Source organism: Gastrolobium bilobum, unplaced genomic scaffold (assembly GCF_033153095.1).
Source record: "Gastrolobium bilobum isolate Gb01-03AN ecotype WA unplaced genomic scaffold, APGP_CSIRO_Gbil_v1 utg4070, whole genome shotgun sequence".
Taxonomy (NCBI): domain Eukaryota; kingdom Viridiplantae; phylum Streptophyta; class Magnoliopsida; order Fabales; family Fabaceae; genus Gastrolobium; species Gastrolobium bilobum.
In genome coordinates, this window is record NW_026898134.1 from 177,733 (window position 1) to 205,536 (window position 27,804).

The window sequence follows — 27,804 nt, forward strand, 5'->3', positions numbered from 1 at the left end:
TGCGGCTTCTTCATAGCAACTGGTTTGACAACTGATAACCAAGTCATTTTGTTCTTGTTACCACCCTTGGGTTTCCCTTTGGATTTAACAAGACTCTTAGCAAAACCTGCACCGACTGCATTCTGTCTAGCAGAGCTGCTAGACGCAGCAAACATGTCATTAAGAGTCTGAAGCATTTCTACTCCACTCTTAATCATGTACACTTGCTTCTGCAAGTATTTGGAAAGACTGACAATAATATAGCTGCGAACTACCATATCTGCCCTTTCCCAATGCGCATCCTCTGTAGGTTGCTATGGCCCTCGCATTGTCAGAACAAATTTTAGCTTCCATGTTTTAGAACAATATCAAAAATTTGCTTTTCACTTATTCATAGTTGGTACCATCTAGAGGTTTTCGACTCAAAATCATTTCTAAGATATTTTCTGAAAAACATATAAAGCACACAATTACAAACAAATAATGCAATAAACAAACGAAGTGCAAGTAGATTCTCATAACTACTCTTGTTTATTGTTAACAATCCTTCAGTTTATCTTTAAAAGGCTTACGATGGGCAAGTCACTTGTAAAAACCAAAATTGTTATTTGGGCCTTCAGTGTCATTGCCAGAGCCTCGATGGAAGGGTTAACAATTTTACCAAAGTTGAATGTAATTAACCATTGTTTAATTTCAAAATTATCCTTAGTGTCTAAGCATTGCCGACGATGGGTCGTACAATACTTTACTAAAATTTTGAAATTATTAAGATTTAATCTAGTGAAATCTGATTATCCTTATCCGATGGGGCTTCAGCGATAACCATTTCACTAATAAACCCACAAATGGAGCCTGCAGGTTTTAAAATTAATTAATTTTTAAAACCTTCACCCATTCAACATTTTTGTTTGAGAATTTTCATAAGCCCTGTCGAATTCATTGTTTAATTTCAAAATTATCTTTAATAACTTAGTATTATCGACGATGGGCCGTACAATACTTTATTAAAATTTTGAAATTATTAAGGCCCAATAAAATCCAATCATGCTTATCCGTTGGGGCCTCACATGATTATTTTATTGATAGGCCCATAATGCGCCTGGAAGTTAAATTAATTTCTTAATTTGAATCTCCTCCCATAGATATTTAAGTCCAATCTAATAAAATCCAATCATGCTTATTCGATGGGACTTCACATGATTATTTTATTAATGGTCTTATAATGCGCTTGAAGGTTAAATTAATCTCTTAATTTAAATTTCCTTCCATTCAACATAAGCAACATTTTCTAATTTCCAAGAATTATTTAATTGAGAGTATCCTTTGTTCGATTTCAAAAACTATATAAGTAAGAGCGCCGATAAACGTGCACTAAGCTTAACATAATTTTGAAAGCATTAAGGTCCTGAAATCCGGTCACTTTACGTCAGCGTGTGCTCCAAACAATCATGATACATGAAGGTTGTATGCAGCGTGTGTTATTCCATGACCATTTCAGAAAAACCCACAAATTACTCGCAAAATAAAAGAATTCTCTTAGGAAATTTTCTCTAATTATTTTTCTAGATTTAAATCATCCAAATAGCTGACTTAATTATTAATCTAGATTGCAACAATCATAATAATTATCATTTATGAGGATAATTTGAAATCAAAATAATTTCCATAACGATTATTTGTCTTGATGTTAATTACCCAAAATTAATTAATTCAATTATTAATCTAGATTTTTAATAAAAATCATAATAATTATTAATTAATTTCTTAGGATGATTTAAAATCAAAATAATCCCATAATAACTATCATACTAGTCGCTGAAGACATAATAGCTATTATGCTTATGCAATCATACAAGTTATGCAACAATATGGCACCACCTATTCTATATGGCATGTTATCGCAATAAAGCATGTTATCAATCATATAATTTATACCCATCAATAAAAGCATTAAATAATAAATCATAATTACTTTAATCCATGACATTCCTATTTTAAAGAAAATAAAAAAAATGTTACAACTTTGGAATTCAACTTTCGCCTAGCCCATAGTATCTGTCTCAAGCCCCTTTAGGGTTTCCATGGGCCCAAAGCCCAAAGACCTAATCCTTTGGCGAGAAACCCTACGACGCGAAAGAGGAACCCTAGCCGTCAGGTCTGCTGCGCCGTCACCCGAAGTCAACTCAGGCCGAAACTCCAGGGGAAGGACCGCCACATAGAGACAAGTGCACCGCCGCTGGAACCACCCAAAAAGGTGGCCGGACGCTCCCTCACTCTCCCATTCTTTTCCGGAGAGTGGCAGCCACTCTCAGCCACTTGTGGAGGCGCGTGGAGGAGAGTGAAGGCTCCTATGGCGGAGATCCACCCACCGTTGCAACCACCGTTGCGTTCGTCTTTTCGTCCTCTTTCCAACCATATATAGATCGCCCCATTCCGAGATCGTTAAGTCCTCGAAAAGTCTCCGACAGTGCTGACTGCGCATCTTCCTCGCGATTTCTCGATCTTGAACTTTTACAAAATATTGAAAAAATACACAGAAATTCCAAAAATAAACAAAAACAGCAAGGAGGGAACCTAATCATATGGGATTAGCCTCCTTGTTACAAATCGAGAAATACACGAGAGACCCTAACCATGGATTAAAGCATTTTTACCGATTAAAATTTAAACTTTTATGAAAATGAATTATAAAATACACATGCTAGATTCATACCATAATCCTAGAACCCTAGGTGCCACATTTCAAGAAGCAAAACTAATTACATGAATAGTGAAACTAGATTCACATACCAATGTACAGCCAAGGCTCTGATACCAATTGTAGGAAATCTTAGATTTATGCGGAAGGGGTTTAGGACCTAGTACATTGGTATGCTTACCGAATCATCATTGTTTCACAATTACCTCTCGGTGCGCAGGTCTCGTGTAGAATCTTCCTTTGTAGGATTCCTCTTCACGAACAGCTCACCTCAGCGCCGCAGCACGAACAACCTTCTTGAAGCTGGACTGTGGCAGATCTTCCAAACTATCTCTCGAGGAGGAAGGGGAAGTGTGTGGGCACTGATTAGATTCAGAGCTTGCCTCTTTCTCACAAAAAAGACCTTAGGAGGCTGATGACTTAAGATGTACTATTTATATGGGTTCCAAGAAACCCTAGCTCATTGGGCTCTAGGTTCCTTGGGCTCTTCTCATACTAATAACCCATTTGGGCTTTAGTAAAAGAGCAAACCCAACAAGTTGATGATGCCTCTTCTTCTAAAATCCACAAAAAGGAAAGTAATGCAAAGATAAGGTGCAATTTCTGTAAAAAGGAAGGGTATTTCAAAAAGGATTGCCTGAAACGTAAGGCTTGGTTCGAAAAGAAAGGTAAGCCTAGTGCTTATGTATGTTATGAATCAAACCTGGCTGAAGTTCCTTATAATACTTGGTGGATTGATTCTGGTTGTACTACTCATGTTTCTAATACAATGCAGGGATTCCTTATGACCCAAACCACAAAGCCAAATGAAAAGTTTGTCCTTATGGGAAATAGAGTGAAAGTTCCGGTGAAAGCTGTTGGGACTTACCGTTTGATTATCGACAGTGGATTTCATTTGGATTTATGTGAAACTCTTTATATACCTAGTATATCTAGGAATTTAGTTTCAATTTCCAAACTTGATGTTACTGGATACTCTTTTAAATTTGGTAGTGGTAGTTTCAGTTTGTACAAGCACAATCATTTGATTGGTAATGGTACTTTATGTGATGGATTATATAAATTATGTCTTGGTAATATTTATGTTGAAACGCTTATGACTCTGCATTATAATGTTGGTACTAAACGTACCTTAATTAATGAATGTTCCGCTTACTTGTGGCACAAACGTTTGGGACACATTTCCAAAGAAAGGATGAAAAGATTGGTAAATAATGAAATCCTTCCGGATTTAGACTTTACTGATTTAAATGTTTGTGTGGATTGTATTAAAGGAAAACAAACAAAACACACTAAGAAAGGAGCTACAAGGAGCACCCAGCTTCTTGAAATTATACACACTGATGTATGTGGTCCGTTTGATGTTAATGCCTTCAATAAAGAAAAATATTTTATCACTTTCATTGATGATTATTCACGTTATGGTTATGTCTATTTGCTGCATGATAAGTCTCAAGTTGCAAATGCTTTGGAGATTTATATTAATGAAGTTGAAAGGCAATTAGACAGAAAGGTGAAGATTGTCAGGTCTGATAGGGGTGGTGAATATTATGGAAGGTATGATGAAAGTGGACAACATCCGGGCCTATTTGCTAAATTTCTGGAAAAGCGTGGTATTTGTGCTCAATACACAATGCCCGGTACACCGCAACAGAATGGTGTATCAGAAAGGTGTAATAGGACCTTACTGGATATGGTTAGGAGTATGTTAAGTAATTCTTTTTTACCCGTTTCATTGTGGACTTATGCTCTAAAAACTGCCATGTATGTATTGAATAGGGTTCCTAGTAAGTTAGTTCCAAAGACTCCTTTTGAACTTTGGACTGGAAGGAAACCTAGTATAAGACACCTGCATGTTTGGGGTTGTCAGGCAGAGATTAGATACTACAATCCGCAAGAAAAGAAACTGGATGCAAGGACAATCAGTGGTTATTTCATTGGTTATCCAGAAAAATTAAAAGGGTATAGATTTTATTGTCCTTATCATACTACAAGGATTATTGAATCTGGAAATGCAAGGTTCATTGAGAATGGTGAAGTTAGTGGGAGTGAAACACCACGTAAAGTGGATATTCATGAAGTGAGAGTACAAGTTCCATTACCTTGTAGCTTTAGTAAAGTTATTGCTCCTCATGCTATTGAACCAATCAATAATAATGAAGGACGAGTTAATGATCCCACTACTCAAGAAGAAATCATTGTTGATGAACCGAATGAACCCATAGTAGAAGAACCACAACAAATAGCATTAAAAAGATCTCAAAGAGAAAGGAGACCTGCTATTTCTAATGATTATGTGGTATATCTACAAGAGTCTGAATTTGACATGGGTGTTTAGGATGATCCAGTAACGTTTTCACAAGCCATGAATGGAGAAAATGGTGATAAATGGTTAGATGCTATGAAAGATGAGTTGAAATCTATGGAACAGAATAAGGTTTGGGATCTTGTTGAGTTACCATAAGGGTGCAAGATAGTTGGTTGTAAATGGGTCTTTAAGACCAGACGTGACTCTCATGGTAACTTGGAATGTTACAAGGCCAGACTAGTTGCAAAGGGATTCACTCAGAAAGATGGCATTGACTATAAAGAAACTTTTTCACCAGTTTCAAAGAAGGATTCTTTAAGAATTATTATGGCATTGGTGGCTCATTATGATCTAGAGTTACACCAAATGGATGTGAAAACTGCCTTTCTAAATGGAAATTTAGATGAAGATGTGTACATGGACCAACCAATGGGGTTCACAGAAAAGGGTAAAGAGCACATGGTGTGCAAACTTAAGAAGTCAATATACGGACTTAAACAAGCTTCACAACAATGGTACCTTAAGTTTAATGATACTGTTGTTTCTTTTGGATTTAAAGAAAACATCGTTGATCGATGTATATATCTGAAGATCAGTGGGAGCAAGTTTATCTTATTGATTCTGTATGTTGATGATATTTTGCTTGCAACTAACGATCTTGGTCTTTTAAATGAGACTAAGAAGTTTCTCTCTAGTAATTTTGAAATGAAAGATATGAGTGAGGCAGCTTATGTGATAGGAATAGAAATATTCCGTGATAGATCACAAGGACTGTTAGATTTGTCTTAGAAAGCATACATTAATAGAGTTCTAGAGAGATTCAGAATGGAAAACTCCTCATCGTCTCCAGTTCCAATTCAGAAAAGGAGATAAATTTAGTCTCATGCAATGTCCTAAAAGTGAATTGGAACGAAAAGAAATGGAAGCAATTTCGTATGCATCATTAGTTGGGAGTTTAATGTATGCTCAGACTTGTACGAGACCAGGTAGTAGCTTTGCAGTTGGGATGTTGGGTAGATACCAAAGTAATCCTGGTATGGATCATTGGAAAGCTGCAAAGAAAGTTCTGAGATATTTGCAAGGAACTAAAGGTCACATGCTTACTTATAGAAGGTCTAGCAACCTTGAAGTGATTGGATACACAGATTCAGATTTTGCAGGATGCGTAGACACAAGAAAGTCTACATGTGGTTACCTGTATCTTTTAGCTGAAGGAGCTATATCATGGAAAAGTGTGAAGCAGACTGTAATAGCTGCGTCCACTATGGAATCTGAATTTGTGGCATGTTTTGAAGCCATGATTCAGGCTAAATGGCTACGAAACTTTATTTCAGGGCTTGGATTGGTCGATGTTGTAAATAATATTGATTATTTAGTTTTTATTTAGTCATTTATTGTTGTATTGGGCCAAGCCCTTTGTTGTATTGGGCCAAGCCCATTAGGTTAAAAGTAGGTCAAATATTCTCTATAAATAGAGAACCCTTTGTACACATTATTTACAAGTAATATATTAGAATACCTTTTTTCAAGTTGGTATCAGAGCTCTCGATCTGAGGGCTTTGCTTCCGCACATATTATCTTCTTTTTTAACAAAACCCTAATTTCTTTGCCTCTTGCCGCCACCAGAAAATTTTTCCGGGGACCTTTTGGACCAAGGGGACCATTGTTGACCTTATTTTTCCTCCGATCTATCATTCTACGCATTGTTCCTCCGCCACAAACGACCGAAACACCTCCGACCGCCTCCAATCAGATCTGTCTTCACTGTTTGGACCACTTTCCGGCGACTTTTCAACCACGACCACCCACAGACAGGTGCGCGCTCACTGGACGACCACACCAGAAAAATCTCAGCCGGCGAAGCCCATCCACGCGCTCTCACGCGCCGCCCCTTTCCCGGCGAGTGAATCCCACGCGCAGCTCCTTTCTCCGGCGCGTGGAGGCGCGTACGACCGTGTTTTTGAACCGGACCACCACCATTCTTCTCGTCTTCTTGTCTTCTGTCTGGATCTGTAATTATTTTTCTGATCAGAGGTCATTTGATATTTTGTTTGGTTGATTTTATCGCTGGTTGTTAACTTTTTTTGTTAAAGAATGGCCGAGCATGATAGTTCTTCGATCTTATCTGGTAAGAGCACACGTTCTATATCTCTTCTTGCTTCTTGCACTGATTTTAAAACCTCATGGATTTTGGATTCTGGTGCAACTGATCATATGGCTTGTCGTACTGAGTTGTTTTGTTCTTATCATCCTACTGTTGGTAGTCATACTATATCCGTAGCTGATGGATCCCATAAATCAGTTATTGGTTCTGGTAACATTCAAATTCAACCTTTCTTGTTTCTTAAAAATGTTCTTTATGTTCCTCAGCTTTCTACTAATCTTATCTCCACTCAAAAACTTACAACTGATTTGAATTGTTCTATCACATTTTTTCCTTCTCATTGTCTTATTCAGGATCTTACCACGAAGAAGACAATTGGAGTTGCTAATGAACAGGATGGGTTGTATCATCTCCTTCCAGACCATGCTAGCAAAAATCAGTTATTAATGACACGTCATCCTTCTACTGCAGAGTCTATGATTTGGCTCCATCACAAGCGTCTGGGGCATCCACCATTTAGTCTTTTGAAGTCTATGTTCCCCTCTCTGTTTCTCAATAAGTCGGTTGAGACCTTTCATTGTGATGTTTGTGAATTTGCAAAACACCATCGAGTGTCATTTCCTTCTAGCACTATTAAAAGCAGGGAACCTTTTTCTCTTATCCATTCTGATGTTTGGGGCCCTTCTAAAGTGCACAGTGTTTCAAGTGCAAGGTGGTTTGTTTCTTTTATTGACGATTGTACTCGGATAACATGGGATATACTTGATGAAAGACAAGTCTGAAGTACCAGAGATATTTATTCAGTTTCATCACATGGTTGAGACTCAGTTTGGTAAGGGTATTAAAAGACTCAGATCTGATAATGGTACTGAGTACGTCAATCAACGCCTGTCACAATACATTTCAGACAGAGGTATGATTCATGAGCTCACATGTGTTGATACCCCTCAACAAAACGGGGTTGCTGAAAGGAAAAATCGTCATCTTCTTGAAGTTGCTAGAGCACTACTTTTTCAGACATCTGTTCCTAGTTCTTATTGGGGAGAAGCAGTATTAGCTGCAACTTTTTTGATCATTCGTTTACCTTCACGGGTCCTTAACAATATCAGTCCTATTCATTCCATGACTTCCTTCTTTCCTTCTGTTCCCATATTGCAGAGCCTTCCACCAAGAGTGTTTGGATGTGTTGCCTTTGTCCATGTTCATAAACAACATCGGAGTAAGTTGGATCCTAGGGCTCTTAAGTGTGTCTTCCTTGGTAATAACCCTTATAAAAAAGGGTACAAGTGTTATCATCCACCAAGTCGGAAATTTTTTGTTTCTATGGATGTCACCTTTCAAGAATCTGAATCTTATTTCCTAGGTCCTCATCGTCAGGGGGAGAATAGTTCTTCAGAAGAATCGTCCCCTTCCTTCTTTGAGTCTGGATCAATCTTCTCTCTTCCTAGTGTGTCTGCTCCTGGTGTGTCAGAACCTTCAAATACACTTGAGATACAACCCATACTGTCTCACCAGCAACCTCAATCGTCTGAACCACTGGTAAGTCCTGAATCTCCTATTTCATCTGAGTCTCCTGAATCTCCTGTTTCTGATTCTAATATTATTTCCTCTCATGATTTGTCTATTTCTTCTGATATCTCTAATGACTTACCCATCGCTTCTACTTCTGATGACTTACCTATTGCTCTTAGAAAAGGAAAAAGATCTTGTCACAAGAAAACTTGTTCCTCCTGTCCCTCTTGTACTCAATACCCTATCTCCCACTTTGTTTCCTCTGCTAATCTTTCTGTGCAGCACAAAAGCTTTGTTTAAGCACTAGATTCTATTGCAATCCCAAAATCAGTACATGAAGCCTTGAAAGATAGGAATTGGGCTCAAGCCATGCAAGAGGAGATGAATGCTTTGGAGAAAAATAAAACATGGGAGGTTATTGATAGACCCAATGGAAAGAAAGCAGTAGGGTGCAGATGGGTTTATGCCCTGACATATAATTCTGATGGCACTCTTGAGAGATATAAGGCTCGATTAGTGGCCAAAGGTTACACTCAAACCTATGGCATTGATTATGAAGAAACCTTTGCTCCAGTTGCAAAGATGAATACAGTGAGAATCTTGTTATCCCTTGCTGCCCATTACAATTGAGATATAAATCAATTTGATGTGAAAAATGCTTTCCTCAATGGTGAGTTAGAAGAAGAAGTCTACATGGAAATCCCGCCTGGTTTTGATTCTGTGAAGGGGAAAAATAAAGTTTGTAGATTAAAAAAGGCCTTGTATGGATTGAAGCAGTCACCTCGTGCTTGGTTTGGAAGATTTACTAAGGTTATGATGACCTTAGGATACAGACAGAGCCAAGGAGATCACACTCTTTTCTTCAAGCACTCCCAAAATGGGAAGCTTACTGTGCTCCTTGTATATGTTAATGATATTATTATCACAGGTGATGATTTTGTGGAGAGACAGATTCTGCAAACACGGCTTGCCTCTGAGTTTGAAATCAAAGACCTTGGGAAACTGAGATATTTCCTAGGGATAGAAGTAGCTCATTCAAGCAAAGGAATTTTTATCAGCCAGAGGAAATATGTTCTTGATCTTCTCAAAGAAGCAGGAAAGCTCGGGTGTAAACCCTCTAATACTCCTATTGAGCAGAATCACAAGATGGGCTATGAAGAAGAGAGTCCTCCAGTTGATAAAGGACAATATCAACGGCTAGTTGGAAAATTGATATATCTGGCCCATACTAGACCAGACCTAGCTTATGCTGTTAGTGTTGTCAGTCGGTTTATGCACGATCCAAAGGAAAAACACATGCAGGCAGTAGAGAGAATTCTTCTGTATCTTAAAGGTACTCCTGGTAAAGGATTGTTATTCCGACGTGATGGCAATCTATCTTTAGAAGTCTACACAGATGCTGATTATGCTGGATCCGTGACTGACCTTCGTTCTACCACTGATTATTGCATGTTTCTTTGTGGTAACTTGGTGACATGGAGAAGTAAGAAACAAGATGTGGTTGCCAGATCAAGTGCAGAAGCTGAATTTCGAGCTATGGCTCAAGGCATTTGTGAGTTACTGTGGCTGAAAATTGTACTTGATGATCTCAAAATAAAATGTGAGGGACCTATGAAGCTGCTATGTGATAATAAGTCCGCTATTTGTATAGCTCATAATCCAGTTCAACATGATCGGACTAAACATATTGAGGTCGACCGCCATTTTATCAAATAGAAACTTGATAGTGGGTTGATTACCACTCCATACATTCCCACTGGGCGTCAATTAGCTGATCTATTAACAAAGGGGCTTCCTTCAGACAGATTTCAAGAACTTACTAGCAAGCTGAGAATGATAAATTTCTATTCCTCAGCTTGAGGGGGAGTGTTGTAAATAATATTGATTATTTAGTTTTTATTTAGTCATTTATTGTTGTATTGGGCCAAGCCCTTTGTTGTATTGGGCCAAGCCCATTAGGTTAAAAGTAGGTCAAATATTCTCTATAAATAGAGAACCCTTTGTACACATTATTTACAATTCTATAATATATTAGAATACCTTTTTTCAAGTGTCGACAATATTGAAAAGCCGTTGAAAATTTATTGTGATAATTCCGCAGCAGTCTTCTTTTCTAAAAATGACAAATATTCCAAAGGTGCTAAACATATGGAATTAAAGTACTTTGCCGTTAAAGAAGAGGTTCAGAAACAAAGAGTGTCTATAGAGCATATTAGCACCGATCTTATGATAGCTAATCCCTTGACAAAGAGATTACCGCCCAAGACATTTACTGGTCATGTATGTAGAATGGGCATTATGTCAGCTAATGAATGATGATAATTATTGTTATGTATTAAGTGTTGACACTCTGAGCTCATTGATGAATATATGTTTCTGATATTGTCTTATTTTCAATTTATGTATGCATGCAAGTATATGTGATGATATTGAAAATGTTTATGGTTCCATAATGAAGACATTATTGTTGGACATAATGTGTACTTCCTATTAAAAGATCATGTTAGGAAGAAGAGTCAATATAGTGGTACATGGAAGGGACTATGCCGACTTAATAGCATACAACCGTCATGACTCATGTTGATTTTATTTCTAATAATGAATTATGATGAGGTCAATGTATGGAACCTTAGCCTAGTAAATGCGCATTATAATTAATGTTGATTAAATCATGAAGGGACACCTCATAACATGAGCCAAGTGGGAGAATGTAAAACTATTTGTCTCATGTGTAATATTATGTGTCAGTTGGTTTAATTAATAAAAAGGGCATAACGGTAATTGACGGTTCAAGGGAGTTGGGAAGTTATTTATGGATAAATAACTGGTGACAGGTTCAGTTATTATAAGAGTTTTTGGTAGTTTTCTAAGAACAGTATCTTCATAGAAACTCTCCTTCATTGTCTGCCCATCATAGTTGTATCCAATCACTGTCAAAGAAGATACAAGTAGGGAAAATGGTCAAGACTCTGAGAAAGGCATTCCATCATCAAAGTTCTTCCGCACTAATGGAGAAAGGTACACTTTTATATGAAAACCATGAATTCTAAAGATCCTGTATCATGTTCTTGAATGGGCATTGTTGAACATGAATCATGAATTACTGATGAAATAACTTACACGTAGAAGAGAAGAAAAGAAAAGAAAAGAAAAGAAAAGAAAATATATCTCATATGTTTTATCTTTCAATCTGTTTTTCAAAATTTCATCTCAATCTGTTTTATCTTTCAATCTGTTATAAGTTCACGTGGAATTATGTGAAAAAATATATATCTCATGTTTTTATTTGTGCGTAGAAAAAAATTATTTCCTACAATATGAAAAATATTAATTCTTTGAAAAAATAAGAAACAAAGGTATTTTGAGAATTTATTTTTGTGTTATAATATTAAGTTTTCAAATTTTTATCTATTTCAAATTTATCTTGTTCGATATGATATTTTCAAATAATTTATTATAATAAATTATTTTAGCATTTTTTATTGAATTTGTATAAAAACAATAGTCAAATCAAATAATATTTCAATATTAGAAAGTTAGCACTAGTGAGTTGCATTCCAATTTCCACCGAGTATCGTATGTCTATGATTATGAATTGATTTCATCATAATGAATTGTGAATATTTGGTGGGAAAATTAACTTTTCCAACCCCTACCACAATAATGTGAGTCAAATCAATAGCAGTGGATCCGCACATTGTAAATAAGACAGAGAGAAAAGTGTGTTTAAAAGTTGGTTAGATATGATTTTCTAGAAAAGCATTTTGTCAAACACGTTGCCTCCAATCTGTTTCATTTTCAGTGAATTTTAACATACGATTAAAAAAAGTGAAAAAGGTTGCCTTCCCCTACTGGGTTTGTTTCAAATCTGCAATTTCCAAACCTGCGAAGCCGTGAGCTTGTTGTGGGTACGAAACCCAACTTTGTTTCCACTGTGTTTAATGTTTTCTGTCTTCAATTGTGGATCAGAAATGTTTTTCCTTCTTCTGCTCTGCTGTGTAGTAATGGGTTGTCAGATTCAAAGTACTACTCTCTGAATGTATGGAAATTTGGTTGAATTGAAATGCAATGCCTTTTTCCTTTGCTTTAATTTCTGTTCAAACTAAATCATTGGTTTTCTGTTTGTAATTTTGTATATGCTTCTTTGAATTGTCAAATTTGATGATTCCTGCGTTTGATTTAGCTGTCTCTTGGTGAAGCTCCTTGAAGTTGGATTCTTTCACTCTTGTCTGGGTTTTGCTAATGTGGCTGGTGTTTTAGGTTTGATTCTGCTTCATCCCTAACCATTTTGATTTGGTAGCCATTTTTTTGCTTTGTGGGTTAATTCTTTTTCCTTTTAATTCCTTCTTTTTCTCCCCTTTTCTCCATGGACACTGTCATATTAGATTATTATAGTTGAGTTGGCATTCTCATCTGGAAGTCATGATGTGTGGTTGTTGTCTCGTGGCATACAAAGAGAGTGAGTGAGAGTATCTTGTATTGTATGTATACAAGTTCTGTAGAGATAATGATCCACAATATATAATGTTTCAATCTGGTGATCTGCATTTCACGAATTAATCAAGTTTGTTATTTTGTTGATCTTTCTGCTCCTAGTTTTGGTCTTTCCTGGAAAAACTAGTTTGCTTGTTTTGTAGCATAAAATTCCATGAAGCTTAGTAGGGAATAGGGATTACTAATTTGAATTATTTCAGAATGGATGCTCTGCTATTTGATGTTGGAACTACGCTTTTGTAGGTGAATCTAGTGAATCCCCACCCCTCTTGTTCATTTCTCCTTGCATATATGACGCCTATCTCTTAATTTTCAATCCTGACTTGGTACATGAAAGACGAAACTGCTAAATAGTTTTGTAAGAAATTTTTGACTTTTTTTTTTTTTTTTTTTTTGGTACAAAGAAATTTTTGACTTTACAATATGCCTTTACATCTCAAATCATTGGGTGACTCTATTTGCTACAGATAATTGAATAACTGCTGGGAGTATCCATCTCGAAGACTGGAATATTTGGATCTTCAATTTGAGGTAATAGGAGCATGGCTCAGACTCTGGAAGGTATTAAGGGCAGAGGAGGATCCATCAAGCTGGGGACCACTGGAACAATCAGTTCCTTAATGACAAGGGAATTGGAGCAGATCTCTTCTGCATCGCACAAGCAGGCATCTTCAAGAAGTAAACCTCGAACACTTCCTGTATCAGTTCCCTGTGGTAGTACAACCCCAAAAAGACTACAACCAAGAAAATCATCAGATGAAGCCAGTAGTAGTGGAAGCAGTAAAAATACAAACCGTAGAAGCCCTGGAATGTCCCAGAAAACAAAAGCTAATGGAAGAAATACCCATAGAATACCCATCCTAGGTTCTGATAACTTATCAGTGGATAGAAGTCCAGTCAGGGAAAAAAATGATAAAAAGATACCTAAGATTGTTGAAGTTGTGGACATAAAATGTGGGAACACAGAAAAGGCTTGGGCTACCCCTTTAACAACTCGTCTTAAGAAGTTGGGTTTCTCAAAGCTCTCTGAGAGCATTATCTAAAGCTGAAAATATTTTGTGTCAGACTTCAGGTTCCTGTAACTGAAAGCAGAGGTCCCATTTGGCCTGCCGTTGTCTGATACATCCACCATAGAGCACATGCTTGGTAGGAACTTGCTACTTCCTCGCTTTTTCTTTGTACTTTCCACTGTGGATACAACTGTGGTTCTGGAATTCGTGCTAAAGGAGGAACCCACCTCTATAATTTGAGGCTTGTTCCTCTGTGACCTGTTTTGTGAATTCGATCCAATCCTGCTAAAATACTCAATTTCTTGCATAATGAGAGATGCAACAGTGCCTCGGCTGCCTATCTCTACTGGAGGAAATCCAGCCATCTCTTTTGTGTCATTTGTATCAAGGGTAGTGGATTTATGCATGCTTTGATTGGTTACTGTTGCGGAGAAAGCAAAATTTTCTGATTTAAGAAGATTTGTTTGTGGTTTTGTTCAAGTGGGGAAATTGCAGAGACTCGGGGGTATTTTCTTAGGTTTCAAAAGATGTGGTTACACAAGAATTCTTCACCTTTATGTTCTATATTTGAAATGCATTGCATAAGTCCGTGTAGTTGGGAGATTGGTTGATGACAATTGACATGGTCACTGCATCCATGTGCTTGCAGTTAAAACAGTCGAGTTCCTAACTACTGTACCACCCTTTTAATTACTTTAAGTTTCATCATGTTCCTAGCTATGTGCTAGGTCATTCTTTGAGACTCTTGTCAGAGTGGAGTGGATCTGATGGGATTCATGTGAAAGGTAAAAGTAAGATGATCTCTTCCATTGACTTTTTAAGTAAGTTGGTGTTGTATTTTGGTGTCTTAATTGTCAAGAAAGAATAGTAGGCTAACTAGGCCATGAAAGCAACTATTTATTCCGAGTGCTTTTCAGTTTTGGGAAGTATGGATATTTTGTCTCGGTTGGCTCTATCTAATGTGTAATTTAGTTTTATATGGGGTTCTGCGATGGTGTGAGAAAGACTTAACATTTACGAAATCTATATTTATCTACTATTATCTTGAAATAAGCCAAAAACTCTTGATAGAATTCATATAATTTCCTTCACTCAAAATTGTTACCTTGCAACTGTATCATCATGCTGTACGAAACATGCTTTGATGTATTTTAACTACTCTGCATTATGGAATTCATATCTTCCCTTTCTTCTACTGTTGTCTGTATAAATTTATTGCCACCCTACTTTACTACCCAAAAGAGATGGGGCGAGTTTGAAGAACTTGTGCCTCTCTACACTCTAGAAACCGCCACTGCTGGTGGACCCTCATCACGGCCTTTGTTGTGGTGTCACTCACGGGTAGTTCATTCATTTGTACTTGAACTTCTTATTGATACCATTTCACGAGTTGAAAATAAAAATAAAATAAAAAGCATAATAATCAAAGCTAAGGAATGCCCTTTCTCATTCACGAATCGGCCCATCTCCTTACTATTTTATCCATATTGTGCGGTTTAAGAATATATAGCATCCAATTCTTTCTAAGCTCCTTCTAGTCCCAAAGAGGACTTTTATCAGTCATACATAGGAATAGATGGTGACAACTAGGAAGGAGAATGTGGGGAAGTGCCTTTTACAATGGACTACTTAAAAAAGTGATCCACCGGTGCACCGCTCGTAATAAAAATTACCAACTCGGCGTGCTGTGGGTGCCCAGTCATGGAGGTTTGGATGTGAGATTTGTGCCCCACGCAATTTTTTTTTTTTGTGGGGGTGATTATTGAAAAAGAAGTAAGGTGACCTGATTAGCAAGTATAATCATTTATTTAATAAGTTACGCAACATAGTAGCTCAAATAACCTGGGATGAATAATTTTGGCAATGCTTCGATTAGTTTTTAGCAGTGGTATGTAAAGTAGTTATAAAGACAACTCAACTGTTATTTTCAATCATTTGTCATTGTATTTTTAAAGTATGATCAAATTTTTCGATTCTTTTCTGCATTTCATTCATATTTCATTAGCAAGTTTTCAATGGCATTAGCACATGTGAAAATTTCTTTTGTAAACATACCCTAATTAGACTCCTTGAGTTTCGATTAATCCGGAGTAACTGCAAGTTTCGACTCTTTGAGTCGGTTACGAGACTAATCCGGAGTGCGAGATAGATCAGTGATAAAGATTTTAAAGCCTCTCTCAAAAGTGACATATGAGGATCGAATCAAAGCCCTCTTCTTTTAGCTGCTCAATTTTCATGCACCAACTGAATTACCACTATTTGATTAATAGTGTGAAAGTTGAAACATTAAACCCAACTGCCCACTTCACCTCGGCATATTCTCACTATGTCAGTATCTTTCAGCTTTTATGTTTTCCTTATGTTGCGACTAGCTAATAAACTTCAGTTCTGTTAGATTAGTTCACATAAAAGAAAAAGTAGTTTATAGTGCCGTAGGAGTACCCACTAGTCAGAAATTCAGTAATGTTTATTATTTTTTCTATATTTAAAAGGTTAGATTAGGGAAAGACACACTAAAGTGCAAGAATACCGAAAAGCTAAGAATCGAACCGAACCCAAGTCAGGTAAGCAGAAAGTTTGATCAACTATGTCAATCCTTATTTACTTTATTTTTGTTATGCAGCCTTTTGAAAATTATTAATGAGTTGGATGCAAACTTCCAAGAGGCTATTCCAATTTGCGTATATGATTAGAATAAGAGGCATGTTATTCTTATACTGGTAGAGAAAGTAAACCTACCACTAAGAATGCATATGAAGAACTATAAAGAAATGATGAATTAAATAGCTCGTACACAAAAATTTATTTATGAACCTAATATAATAATCATTCACTGTCTAACAATAAAAAGTTCATCTACTTCATTAATTATGGGTGTCGTGCAAAGGTCTAAGGATCTAAACTCAAATTTTAATTTTTAATGAAATTCCACTACATTAATAAGCTATCAGACTAAAACCCAAGTAAAATGCCATAATCCAGCATGTTTTCTCTCCCTTTGTTTATGATAATAATACATCATGTTTTCCTGTTGAACTTTTAGAATAGTTGACATATTATATGCTTAACTAGTAATGCTCCTGCCACATCAGACTACCACCCCGCTCCTTTTTCACTCTCTTATCCACTCTTTAAACACAGTATACACACTGGACAAACGTTTATATAAAGATAAGACCCCCATATACACACGATTTCACCAGATACACAGGCTGCGATAAAGGATTGCTATTCGTTAAGTACAAGAATGTAGAAGCAGTAAGTGTCTTACAAATAAAACATGACGTAACTTAATTGGGCTATAGTTATTAGTTACTACTTAAAATAAAGCTCAACAAGCTTCTTCAAAGTGTCAAATACACTTGTGAAGGGATTAAATTCAATAGGGCCCTTCAGTGCTAGATCAGGAAACTGGTTTGTTAGTGCTTGCTGCATTCCAGACATGGACATCATTGCTGCCAGCTGACTATTGGACATAACTTCGCAATCCTGGGGTGTATCTTTAATTTTGCTTGGATCATATCCAAAGTTTTCCAAGTAAGATTTGTACTTCTCTATAAATTCGGGTCCAGGGTTAGGTGTCCTTGAGTATATCTGTAATATTGATCACAGGGAAATAAATTCTAATTATGAATGACTGTCATAATATATATATATGTGGATTTAGCGGATGTACAATCATTGCATCTAAGGATTGGAGCAGTCATATAAAACTACGTCGTTTTATAATGTGAAAGCATTAAATATAGAAAATCATAACCATATAAAGGTGGAAATAAATATAAAGCATTAAATATGGGGAATCATAACCATACAAAGGTGGAAATAAATATAATATTTTCATTTTCTATAATTAATTTTGAACACGAACTTCCTTTATCTCACCCAAAACGACTTAGTTTTTTGGTGACTATACCAATACTTATATGCAGTCACATTACAATCTTTTTGCCATATATATGTGTGTGTGTGTTAACCTGGATTCCTGCAGGTTAACCAGGTTTAACAACTCTTTTCTACATCCAAAACTATGAAGATATAAAAGGAAAAAACAGAATCATATGCTGCCATGTTCCTTTTACTAATCTTAAGGTGAGAAATTAGCATTGGATATCATATATGCAATCATTGAAAATTCAGAAAAAGTTTTTTGTACGAAGTTAAATAACTACAAAGTTAAATGCTTTCCAAACACATGATCGAGATTACTTGAAGTAGAGCAATATTTTTTTATGTCAGTAAATACCTGAATAAAACTTCTGTCTTTAGCTCCTGAAACAAGAGAAAAGTTGTCATAATCAGTAGCAATCACATCATAAGGTTCCTTGGGAATGAATGGCAATGTAGGAAAGCGGAGATAGCATTTTTCTTTGATCATTTCCTGCTTCTCTAGCTGTGTTTCATTTTTGTCCAAATCTTCTTCCGAAACACATTGAACCCTTCCCCTAATTCCGGTAATAAATCCATTAGGGCCTCCATGAACACAAAAAGTATCAACTTGGATAGATGGTGCTTCCCTATCAAATGTATATACACCCTGAAATGTCATTAGTATACCCAAATTAATATCAAGAAGCTTATGGATGCCAAACAAAGTAAACGACAAGGCTTATCTCCAAGATGCACTAGACTGTTACACTGAATGACAGAATTTTCCACATATGCCTTAAGATTCTGTCTATGCTTCCGAATTTAGCAATTTGTTATGAATAATGTGAAGTTGATTAGGGAAAGAAGCTGTATAAAGAACCAATTCAACCCAAAAGCTTAAGCTGTTGGGTGAGGCGACATTAATGATTTTATATATTTAAACACGCCTCCTCACACGAGAGTCCACTGGACTTGAAGGGTGAACAATGCACAGACCCACCTATCTGTGCGAAGAAAGAAAGAGGCTCTGATACCATATAAAAAACCAATTCAACCTAAAAGCTTAAGCTGTTAGGTGAGGCTACATTAATGGTTTTATATATTTCAACAAGCTGGTAGAACCTAAATGCAATATGCTCTTTTCTAAAATAAATATCTTTCTATATATTGACTGCCATATTTATTTTACCATTACCTGAGTGCAATGACAGTCTTCTTGGCCTTGTCCAGCAAATCCACGTTTTAGTGAAGCAACTTCAAACCATCTTCCCGAATATCTGATAGGGTCAAAATCCTTGGCTGTCATACCTCTCATCATCATCAGATTTGCAACTTGCTCATTAGACCCGTTCTCAAATGGTAGAGTAACTGCATTATCACTGCCACTGGCAAGCTGCGATATATTTTGTTGAGGAGATAGATCTGCTGCTACAGACTGCAGATGAAATAAGATAGTAAAAATTTAAAGCAGCTCACACTCATCATAACAATAGACATATATTTAGTAGATTTCTTAAAAAAAAAAAAATCACTCCCCGTTAAACCCGACTAGCGAATGTGGGGTGGAGGCAATCCCTTGTACGTAGCCTTAACCTTGCATAATTACAAAGAGGCTGTTTCCTGTATTCGAACCCATGACCTTTCAGTCATGAAATAACCGTTTTACCACTGCTCCGGTTCGCTCCCTTTTTTATTAGTAGATTTCTTATCAATCAATAATATTCTCATTTGCTGAATTTCCATACCAACATCCAGCCTTTATAAGAACTTCAATATGGGAAAAACTAAATAGTGAATACAAAATATCGAAATGAGTAAAGAGATCGATAGAAAAGTGGAATGGCACTGATAATGAAAACAACAAAAATAAATAACAGTGACTTTTGCTTGGGTTCTGGAATACAATACATACCTGATTTACTGGAGAAATAAATAACAAGGAAGCAGAAAGCCCAGATAAGACATGCTTAGTCAGAACCTTACTTGGTAGCCCCAATGAGCACTTCAACAATTTTCTTCCTGACACTCCCCTGCATTGTCTGAAAACAAAATTTCATCCTATTTGAACAGCAAGAAAAAGGCTAAAAATAAATTATAACAAAATTATTAACAAAACATGCCAGATTGAGTATCCTATTAGATGAAATTATTAACAAAATTTCATCTAATAATGATGAGACTTCTAATCCCAATGGGAGTCAACAACGAGAAAAAGGAGTCAACCATCTAATTCACTAATTTTTTTTTTTTTATCACAGAACAAAATTCTGAGAGCATAATGAGCAAAGTTCATTCAGGAATACTGGGTACATCGTACATGAATGTGGGAAAGCTACATTAAATACACAGAAAAATCATAAATAAATAAAAAATCTGAAACAAACATGGGGAGAAAAATCATTGTAAAATACTTCAATGGGGTATTCTAGAACTGGAAAAACAAATAATGGGACATCAAAAACAAAGGCTCAGGAACAAAATTACAACAGTTATTAATGCTAAAAATGAAAAGAGAAAAAAAAAAGGAGTTGGGTTTGTTACAGAGGATAAGAAGAGCACTGAAGTAGAGGAGGTGATGCTCCTAGAAGAATCTCTACCATGTCTTTGCTTTCTCACTTGTCTACCGTTGTCCATCGTGATCTTTCTATTCTTCTGGTTTCTATTACCAAGATCCTCTTCAAACATCATCGTCCAAGGTCCCATGAATCAAACTGGGCCTGCCTCACGGGCCAGATTTTTTGTTGAATCATTTGTTCTTTTTTTATTTGGAATTGCCGTTGAACTGGGCTATCAAGGCCCAATTTATTAATTGTTATTTTCAGAACCACGTTATCGCCAAAAAAAATAAATTTGTTCCACTTGTTACTGTTATATAAATTAGTTTAATGTTTTTCATTATTAATTATTAAAAAATTGTTATCTTTGTGTCATGTCACGTGCTCATGTTGTGTGTACGCTTTGTAGGGCATTAGGATTAATGATTGAATTCCAATTTAAGAGAAGTTAATTGTTTATTTTATTTTGATTCCTAATCGCATTGTTCATTTTGGGTTAGATGAGGAAAATATTAGATTATTAGATACAAACCTTGAAGGCTTGAACTCGATCAAACCTTTTTCTTCTTAGGAGACGTTTGATAAGGGGTTTTAATATAGATAATCAGGCAGTATTTCTATTTGATCACGTTTGTTACAAGAGTTTAGCAAATTTTACTAGCTAAATCGTTTCCTCAACTATTGCAATTCATTTGCAAAAATAAATGAAAAATACTGTTTTAAAAAATCACATGGAGGGTGGTATTTGAGATTTAACTAGGAAAGCAAACGGAGAGCCATTTGCTATGACCAAAATGATTAGTGGAGTCTCTTTTCTCTTTCTTTTTTCTAAAAAAAAAGCGCCATCGTAAATACTGCAGTAGATTAAGACTTTCATTTTCTTTGTTGAGGGACTCAATGATAGTCAAAAAAAACCAAATAACTAAAGGGGCATTGTGGTAATTGAATTCTATTTTTTCACCAATATTTTATCTTCAACAAAACATAGATTTTAAAAACTTAAAATCAATTTTTTTCGGTAATTTTTTGTCTTACCAAATAATTTTTTTCTCATTTTTCTACCAAATTCATTTTCTCACTATTTCCCTAGTAATTATATTTTTTTAATAAAAAGAAATATCTCATCTACCAAGCGTCCTCTTAAATGTTGCCGAGACCAAAGCAAAAAATAAAATAGAGAAATAATGGGCAAACCCAAATTTCGAGTAATTGAAAGTGTCTCAAATGTTCAAATCAATACTTGTACAGGCAAGTATAAGTAAATTGAGAGAAGATATATGTACATAGGCTTGAACATCCATATCGTGGTCTAGTGTAACACGCATAATGGTGTCAAATGTCAATTTGTAGCTTCTTGGTGGTGCAGTGATCCAGTTATGGACTGACTTGTGTAATAAAATTGCTTTATGAGAAGGTTCAAGAAATTTAGACCTAAATTTATTAAATTGACCCCTGGGATATTGGATGCATGACACTCGTCCTGAATAATTTTATTTTTTTATTAAATTGAGTGTATGTCTTCTCTGTATATTTTAATCTCATAGATTTCTTCGTCGGTTTATTAATTATTGACTAATTGATCGAGCAAAGTAGAACTATAAAGACGGTAAAACTTTTCCTACTAACTTTTTAACAAAGCTACATACATAAGACACAAACTAAAGACCAACAATCCCTTCCCAATTGATTTAATTTTTTTTAGTGCTTTGTTCATCGATTATTTTAATCTTGTTTAACCTTCATTAAAAACCAAAGATCAATTTATCAGAGTATATAAAATTGACATTAATAATATGGGTTCATATGTTATTCAGAGCCACTGGATATAAGATTTTATCTAGTCACCGCATTATAATTATATATTTCAAAAAATATATAATTATAATATTAATTTTTCTTTTTCTTTTTACGTTAGCAAACAATTTTTAAGGAAAGAAAAAAAAATACAATATTAATATTATAATTACGTATTCTCCAAAATATATAAAACATTATATCCAATGACTGAATACTCAATTTTTCCTAATAATATTTGTGTTATCCTTTCAATCTTAAGCTCAAGACTTCCTTTAGGGCCGGTAGCTTTTAGTCCTGGACTCCTGGGGAGTTCAGTTACAACACATCTAGAGGGATGTGAATCAATGTGCTGATTGGCCGGCGAATCTGTAACTAAATAATCACCATCAGGACTCATTTGCTCGTCTTCAGGATCCTTCACCTTGTTGGACTTCAATATGTTCTCTTCGTAGAATTGGTATTTGATTGTTATTTGGTTGCTGTTTTGTTTTCTTTGTATTGGGGCTCTAGCCTTAATTTCATTAAAAAAATGATTTTTTTTTTCCTGATAATTGTGTTACTTTGTCTACAACATTATAAAATATCAGAAGTTAATGAGACCTTTTCAGTACTTTTTGTAGTACAACATATGAAATAGAGTTTTGATACGTAGATGCTAGTTTTTAGCTTTTTGTATTTAATTCAAATGATTTAAAGAATAAAAAAATTGAAATAGCTACTCAGTAAATTTTCTTCTTCTTTTTTATATCCACAACTGTAATTTAAGATATGGCTTACATTCTAAATAAAAAAATAAGTCATAAGAAAATTATGAATAAAAAAAATTATTGTTTCTATTATTGATTATTTAAGTACTTACTTTTTTAAATTGGATATTTATTTCTAATTATCAAAATTTGATAATTAAATAAATATATATATATATATATATATATATATATATATATATATATATATATATATATATCTAGTGATTCATTGATTATTTAAGGAAAAAGTTCAAAAACTCCTCTATAGTATTGTTTTGAATCACTTATTTCCTATGCTTATTTTAATCATTTAACCTCTCTGATTTTTTTCATCCACACCGTTGCTTAACACTGTTAGTAACTTAAACTAAGTATACATATTTTATCTTTTTTGGAAGAAGAAAATAAAGTGATAAAAAAAATAAGATCAAATGTTATGAAAGCTTCGAACACTTAACAAAAAACTAAAAAAAAAATCAAATTTGTCTAAATAAAAATAGAATAAAACCAAAAATAATAAGGTTAAATATATTAGAAATCGCGACAGTGACAAAAAAGATTAAAATTAAAAAAAATAACAGTTCAAAAGAAAAAAATACTGAAGAGGAAAAATAAAAGAAAAAATTAAGATAAAAAAGAAATGAAACAAAAAGAAATCACAATTACGAGTTTTTAATATATTTGGTTTTATTTTTTATTTTATTTTCATTTTTTAATCCTTGATCTGTTTTATTCTTTTTTATTTAGATATGTTTAATCTTTTTTCTATTTTTATTTAATTTTTGGTCTATTTTAATCTGATTTTTTTCTTCTTCTTTTTTAGCCTTGAGTCACCCTCATCTATTAAAGATTTTCGTAAAAAATTTTAAAAAAGAGATAGAGAATAAAATAGCGATATAAAAAAGACCAAACATATTCAAATAAAAAGAATAAATTAGATCAAGGATAAAAAATAAAAGAATAAAAATCAAATCAAATATATTAAAAACTCGTAACTGTGTTTTTTTTATCTTAATTTTGTTTTCTATTTTTTTTATATAAACTATTTTTTCTGTCACTGTTGTGATTTTTAACATATTTGATTTTTTTATTCTCTTTGTTCTTATTCTATTTTTTTATTTAGACATTTTCTTTTAGTCTTTTATTAAGTATTCTAAATTTTTATAACATTTGATCTTATTATTTTTTTATCATTTTATTTTCTCTTTCTAAGAAGGGTGAAGTAGATATATTTAGTCAAATTTCTAATAGCAGTGGAGGGGATGGATGAAAAAATTATAGGATATTACGTGATTAAAAAAAAAAATAGGGATGTAAGTAATTCAAAGTAATAGTATTGTGATTTTTTGAACTTTTCTCATTAATTAATTAATTCAAAATTGCAAACAATCTTTCTAGAAAGATTATTTTCAACAAATTAAGTGTATGAGTAAGATTGCTAATCTGTATCAAAGATGATATGAAACCCACCGAAAGTATTTCACGTACAGCATACGCGAAATTGAATTTTGGAAAGACAAACTTCACAACTTTACAAAACCCACTTAGAAACTTTACCAAACTTCCACAAATAAATAACGCAAAATCAATTTGAAAGGACCTATCACTAAAATGTCTTGTGGTTAGCATCATTCCAAGCCGTGTGCTTTCAACTTTCTTTTCTGTTTGTCACCACGTGTGTTCGTGTTCTTGGCATCAACATCCAACACAAAAACTTTAGTAAACCTAATCATAGTGAGTTGGATTATATTTAGTTTATGAGTAAATATTATTTTTGATGCTCAGTAAATTTTACTATGTTCACTATAGTCCTTAACAAATAAAAAAGTTATTCGTGGTCTTAAAAAATTTAAAGTGGACCAATTTTAGTCATTTTGAGGGACTAATATGAGTTTTTTTTGAATTTATGAGGGACCACGATTTCAACTAAATGGGTTCATTTTGAATTTCTTAAGAACCATGAATAACCTTTTTATTTACTAGGGACTAAAGCGGGTATCGTAAAATTTTATGAGAACTAAAAAAAATATTTACTCTTACATTATTAATAGATACATATTATATAGATTCTTGGCAACCTTTCCTTTTATTTCATTATCCAAACCTCACGATCTATGTAACTAACATAAATAAATCGCATTAAAAATATATTATAGTTAGGTTGGTGGTTTTTATTTTATTTTTTTTATAGGTTGGTGCAGTGGATACCTAGCTCTAGACTTTTAAAAGAGGTAGCAGTGTAGCACCAAATAAAAACTGAGGTTGTCAAAGGGAAAAAAAAAGGGAATCCCTAATTAAAGTAACAATATGGGAATAATCAAATAGGTTCTCATAGAACAATATTTGGAATTAACAAGATTCCATACTAAATTAGTTCAAGGGTATGAGATCTATTGTGGTATTTTCTATATCTCGTGAAAAGTGGGAGGAGAAAGCGAAATCGATTTCCTCAAACTGGTCTCATACCAATGTTAATAAGACCACGGAAACCGTCAATTAATGTCATCGAAGAAATATATGCAAATCAAATAAAATACGAAGGAAACTTTCGTGGCAGACTCGAATTTTCCTCTCGTTGAACTTGAATGGCATTTTAAAGCTTTTCTTTTTATTCTATTTTATTTTTATTTTTATTTTTATTTTAAAGCTTTATTCATATGATTCTTTTTTAGTCATTTTCCTTTCCATTTCCCCTCTCTTTCTCCTTTTACCTTTTTTTTTATCGCTTTTTTCCTTCCCATCCTTTTCTTCCTCCTCCTCTCTTTTTTCTTCTTCTTTTATTTATTTATTTTACACTCTTTTTATTTTTAATTTTATATTTATATATTATTACTATTATTATTTTTATTTTTTTTGTTTTTTGTTTTTTTATTTTTTTATTTTTTTTATTTGAGCTCACCTAACATCAATTTCAATTAACTTGGGATAAAAATATTATTGATAGTGATGTTGATAACAAAAGAATGGAATCATTTGCCATTGCCAATAGTGCCCAGGGCCAAGGTTATATACCATGAAGTCTACAAATGTATGCATATGAGTGAAGATATTATATGCTAATATTTAAGGAGATTCATGGCAACTAATGATGGGAACGCGCGTCAAACTACCGAGTCTCGCTTGACTCACCAATAGACTTAAAAATGAGGTAGGAGCAAGTTGATGATATATTTTAGTAAATAAATTAAGCAAGAAGGGTAACAAATTCATTTTATGGTGGATCAGCTCAAAAATAAAATAAAATAAAAAATAACAGGCTAATTTTAAAATAAAATAGTGGAATAAACAAGAATTCATGATAACAATGATGGGTTAAAATAAGCTACCCAAAAGATATTATAAAATATGACTCAATTCATTATTTTTTTATGAATTAAAATGTCGAGTGGCGGGAATCCAACCCGTTGTGTCAGATGTAATGATATGTGCATGTTGTGTGTAATTTTATTTTACAATGGGGTGTGCGTATTTTAATGATACATTTTGGTGCAATGGAAAAGATATTAGGGTTGTTAACGGCAGGCTTTGTAGCTAGGAGTGTTTGCGATCTGGATTGAATCGGTTTTGGAAGTAAAAATTATTTGATCCAATTCTTTCGTTTTGATCATGTAATCATTCATTCGGTTTGGATTTTATTTCAAATCTGATCCGATCCAATCTAATTTTTTTCGGTTTGGATTGGATCGATTTTTGATTTTTTGAAAATCCTAAAATTTATTTCATGATTATTGTGCAAATAACATCTTTTATGTATATTGGCTTTGTAATATATTTTTTTAAATACAAAAGCATGAGATAATATAGTTTTTTTTTTGACTATGAGATTTGAAGCTCTACATAAATGAAATTTTGTTGATGAGATGTGACTAGATTTTTTTTTTGGATTTAAGTGATGAGTTAATGGGTCTTGGATTTAAAAAATTGTAGGCTATGATTGAGGAAAAACTCAAATAGACAGAGAAAAATTAATATATTGTATCGATTTTCATCTACCAATCCAAAAATCGTTCCAATCCAATAAAAATTTGCAGTTTTTATTCGATTTTCGATTTATTCGGTTATCGATTTTTCGATTCGGTCACCGCTGTTTGAATCGATTTGGATATGTTAATGAACACCCCTATTTGCACCGGCCTTTCCCTACATCTAAGTGAATATGCCAACTCGATTCAGATCCACCAATCAAAGTAGCATTTCTGATAATTTGTCAATAATCATACCAATAAATTGATGGTCTATTAAACCCACAACAAAACTAATAATAATAATAACCTTAAATATAATTAGGGATTCTGTATGCATTGTAATTCCTAATGTGTAAATTAGTTATGTACTAAGTCTAATTCGTCGATTAAATTTGTCAATTTAGAAAATCAAACATAATCAAATTATAATATTTTTTAATGATTTTAGAATGTTCATTTGTAATTACTAATTGACAACATAATTTAAAAACGCATTTTGATTATTTATAACTTTAAGAGGTTGATTTTATACTTTCCGCCAATCAAGTATACCGCTTATTATTATTTTTATGAGAGTTTGGTTAATTTTGAATCAACTCTTTTATAAAGTTTCCTGATTTGCTCTCTCCTTTTATTTTTTTTGGTGTGTGCTCTCTCCTTTTATTGATGTACCTTGATTCTTGCAAAAAAATCTAAAAAGACTTGAATTTTTAAATCAAATCAAATCAAACTTGTATAGAAAAACTAGAAAAGAAAAAAAATA

At 34.0% G+C, this 27,804-nt stretch overlaps 2 protein-coding genes across 7 annotated transcripts; one reads left to right on the forward strand and one right to left on the reverse strand.

Annotated features, from left to right (window-relative positions):
- Window positions 1-12,371: 12,371 nt before the first annotated feature.
- LOC133313113 (uncharacterized) lies at window positions 12,372-15,040 on the forward strand. Of its 5 annotated transcripts, none has more exons than XM_061514443.1 (3): window positions 12,438-12,509; window positions 13,296-13,453; window positions 13,563-15,040. In XM_061514443.1, the coding sequence occupies exon 3, from the start codon at window positions 13,638-13,640 to the stop codon at window positions 14,136-14,138; it is 501 nt and encodes a 166-aa protein (XP_061370427.1). In that variant the 5' UTR covers window positions 12,438-12,509; window positions 13,296-13,453; window positions 13,563-13,637; the 3' UTR covers window positions 14,139-15,040. The 5 variants fall into 5 exon arrangements, with proteins under 5 accessions (XP_061370426.1, XP_061370429.1, XP_061370427.1 ...); XM_061514444.1 differs by having other exon boundaries at window positions 12,486-12,509; window positions 13,339-13,453; XM_061514442.1 differs by lacking the exon at window positions 13,296-13,453 and having other exon boundaries at window positions 12,372-12,509.
- Window positions 15,041-17,223: 2,183 nt separating this feature from the next.
- On the reverse strand, window positions 17,224-20,604 carry LOC133313109 (chloroplastic lipocalin). 2 transcript variants are annotated; one of them, XM_061514436.1, is made up of 5 exons: window positions 20,517-20,604; window positions 19,888-20,005; window positions 19,171-19,410; window positions 18,352-18,642; window positions 17,224-17,699 (listed from the first exon to the last, which is right to left on the reverse strand). In XM_061514436.1, exons 1-5 carry the CDS (start codon window positions 20,573-20,575, stop codon window positions 17,421-17,423), a joined length of 987 nt encoding a protein of 328 aa, XP_061370420.1. In that variant the 5' UTR covers window positions 20,576-20,604; the 3' UTR covers window positions 17,224-17,420. The 2 variants fall into 2 exon arrangements, with proteins under 2 accessions (XP_061370420.1, XP_061370419.1); XM_061514435.1 differs by having other exon boundaries at window positions 19,888-20,014; window positions 20,517-20,594.
- Window positions 20,605-27,804: the final 7,200 nt, after the last annotated feature.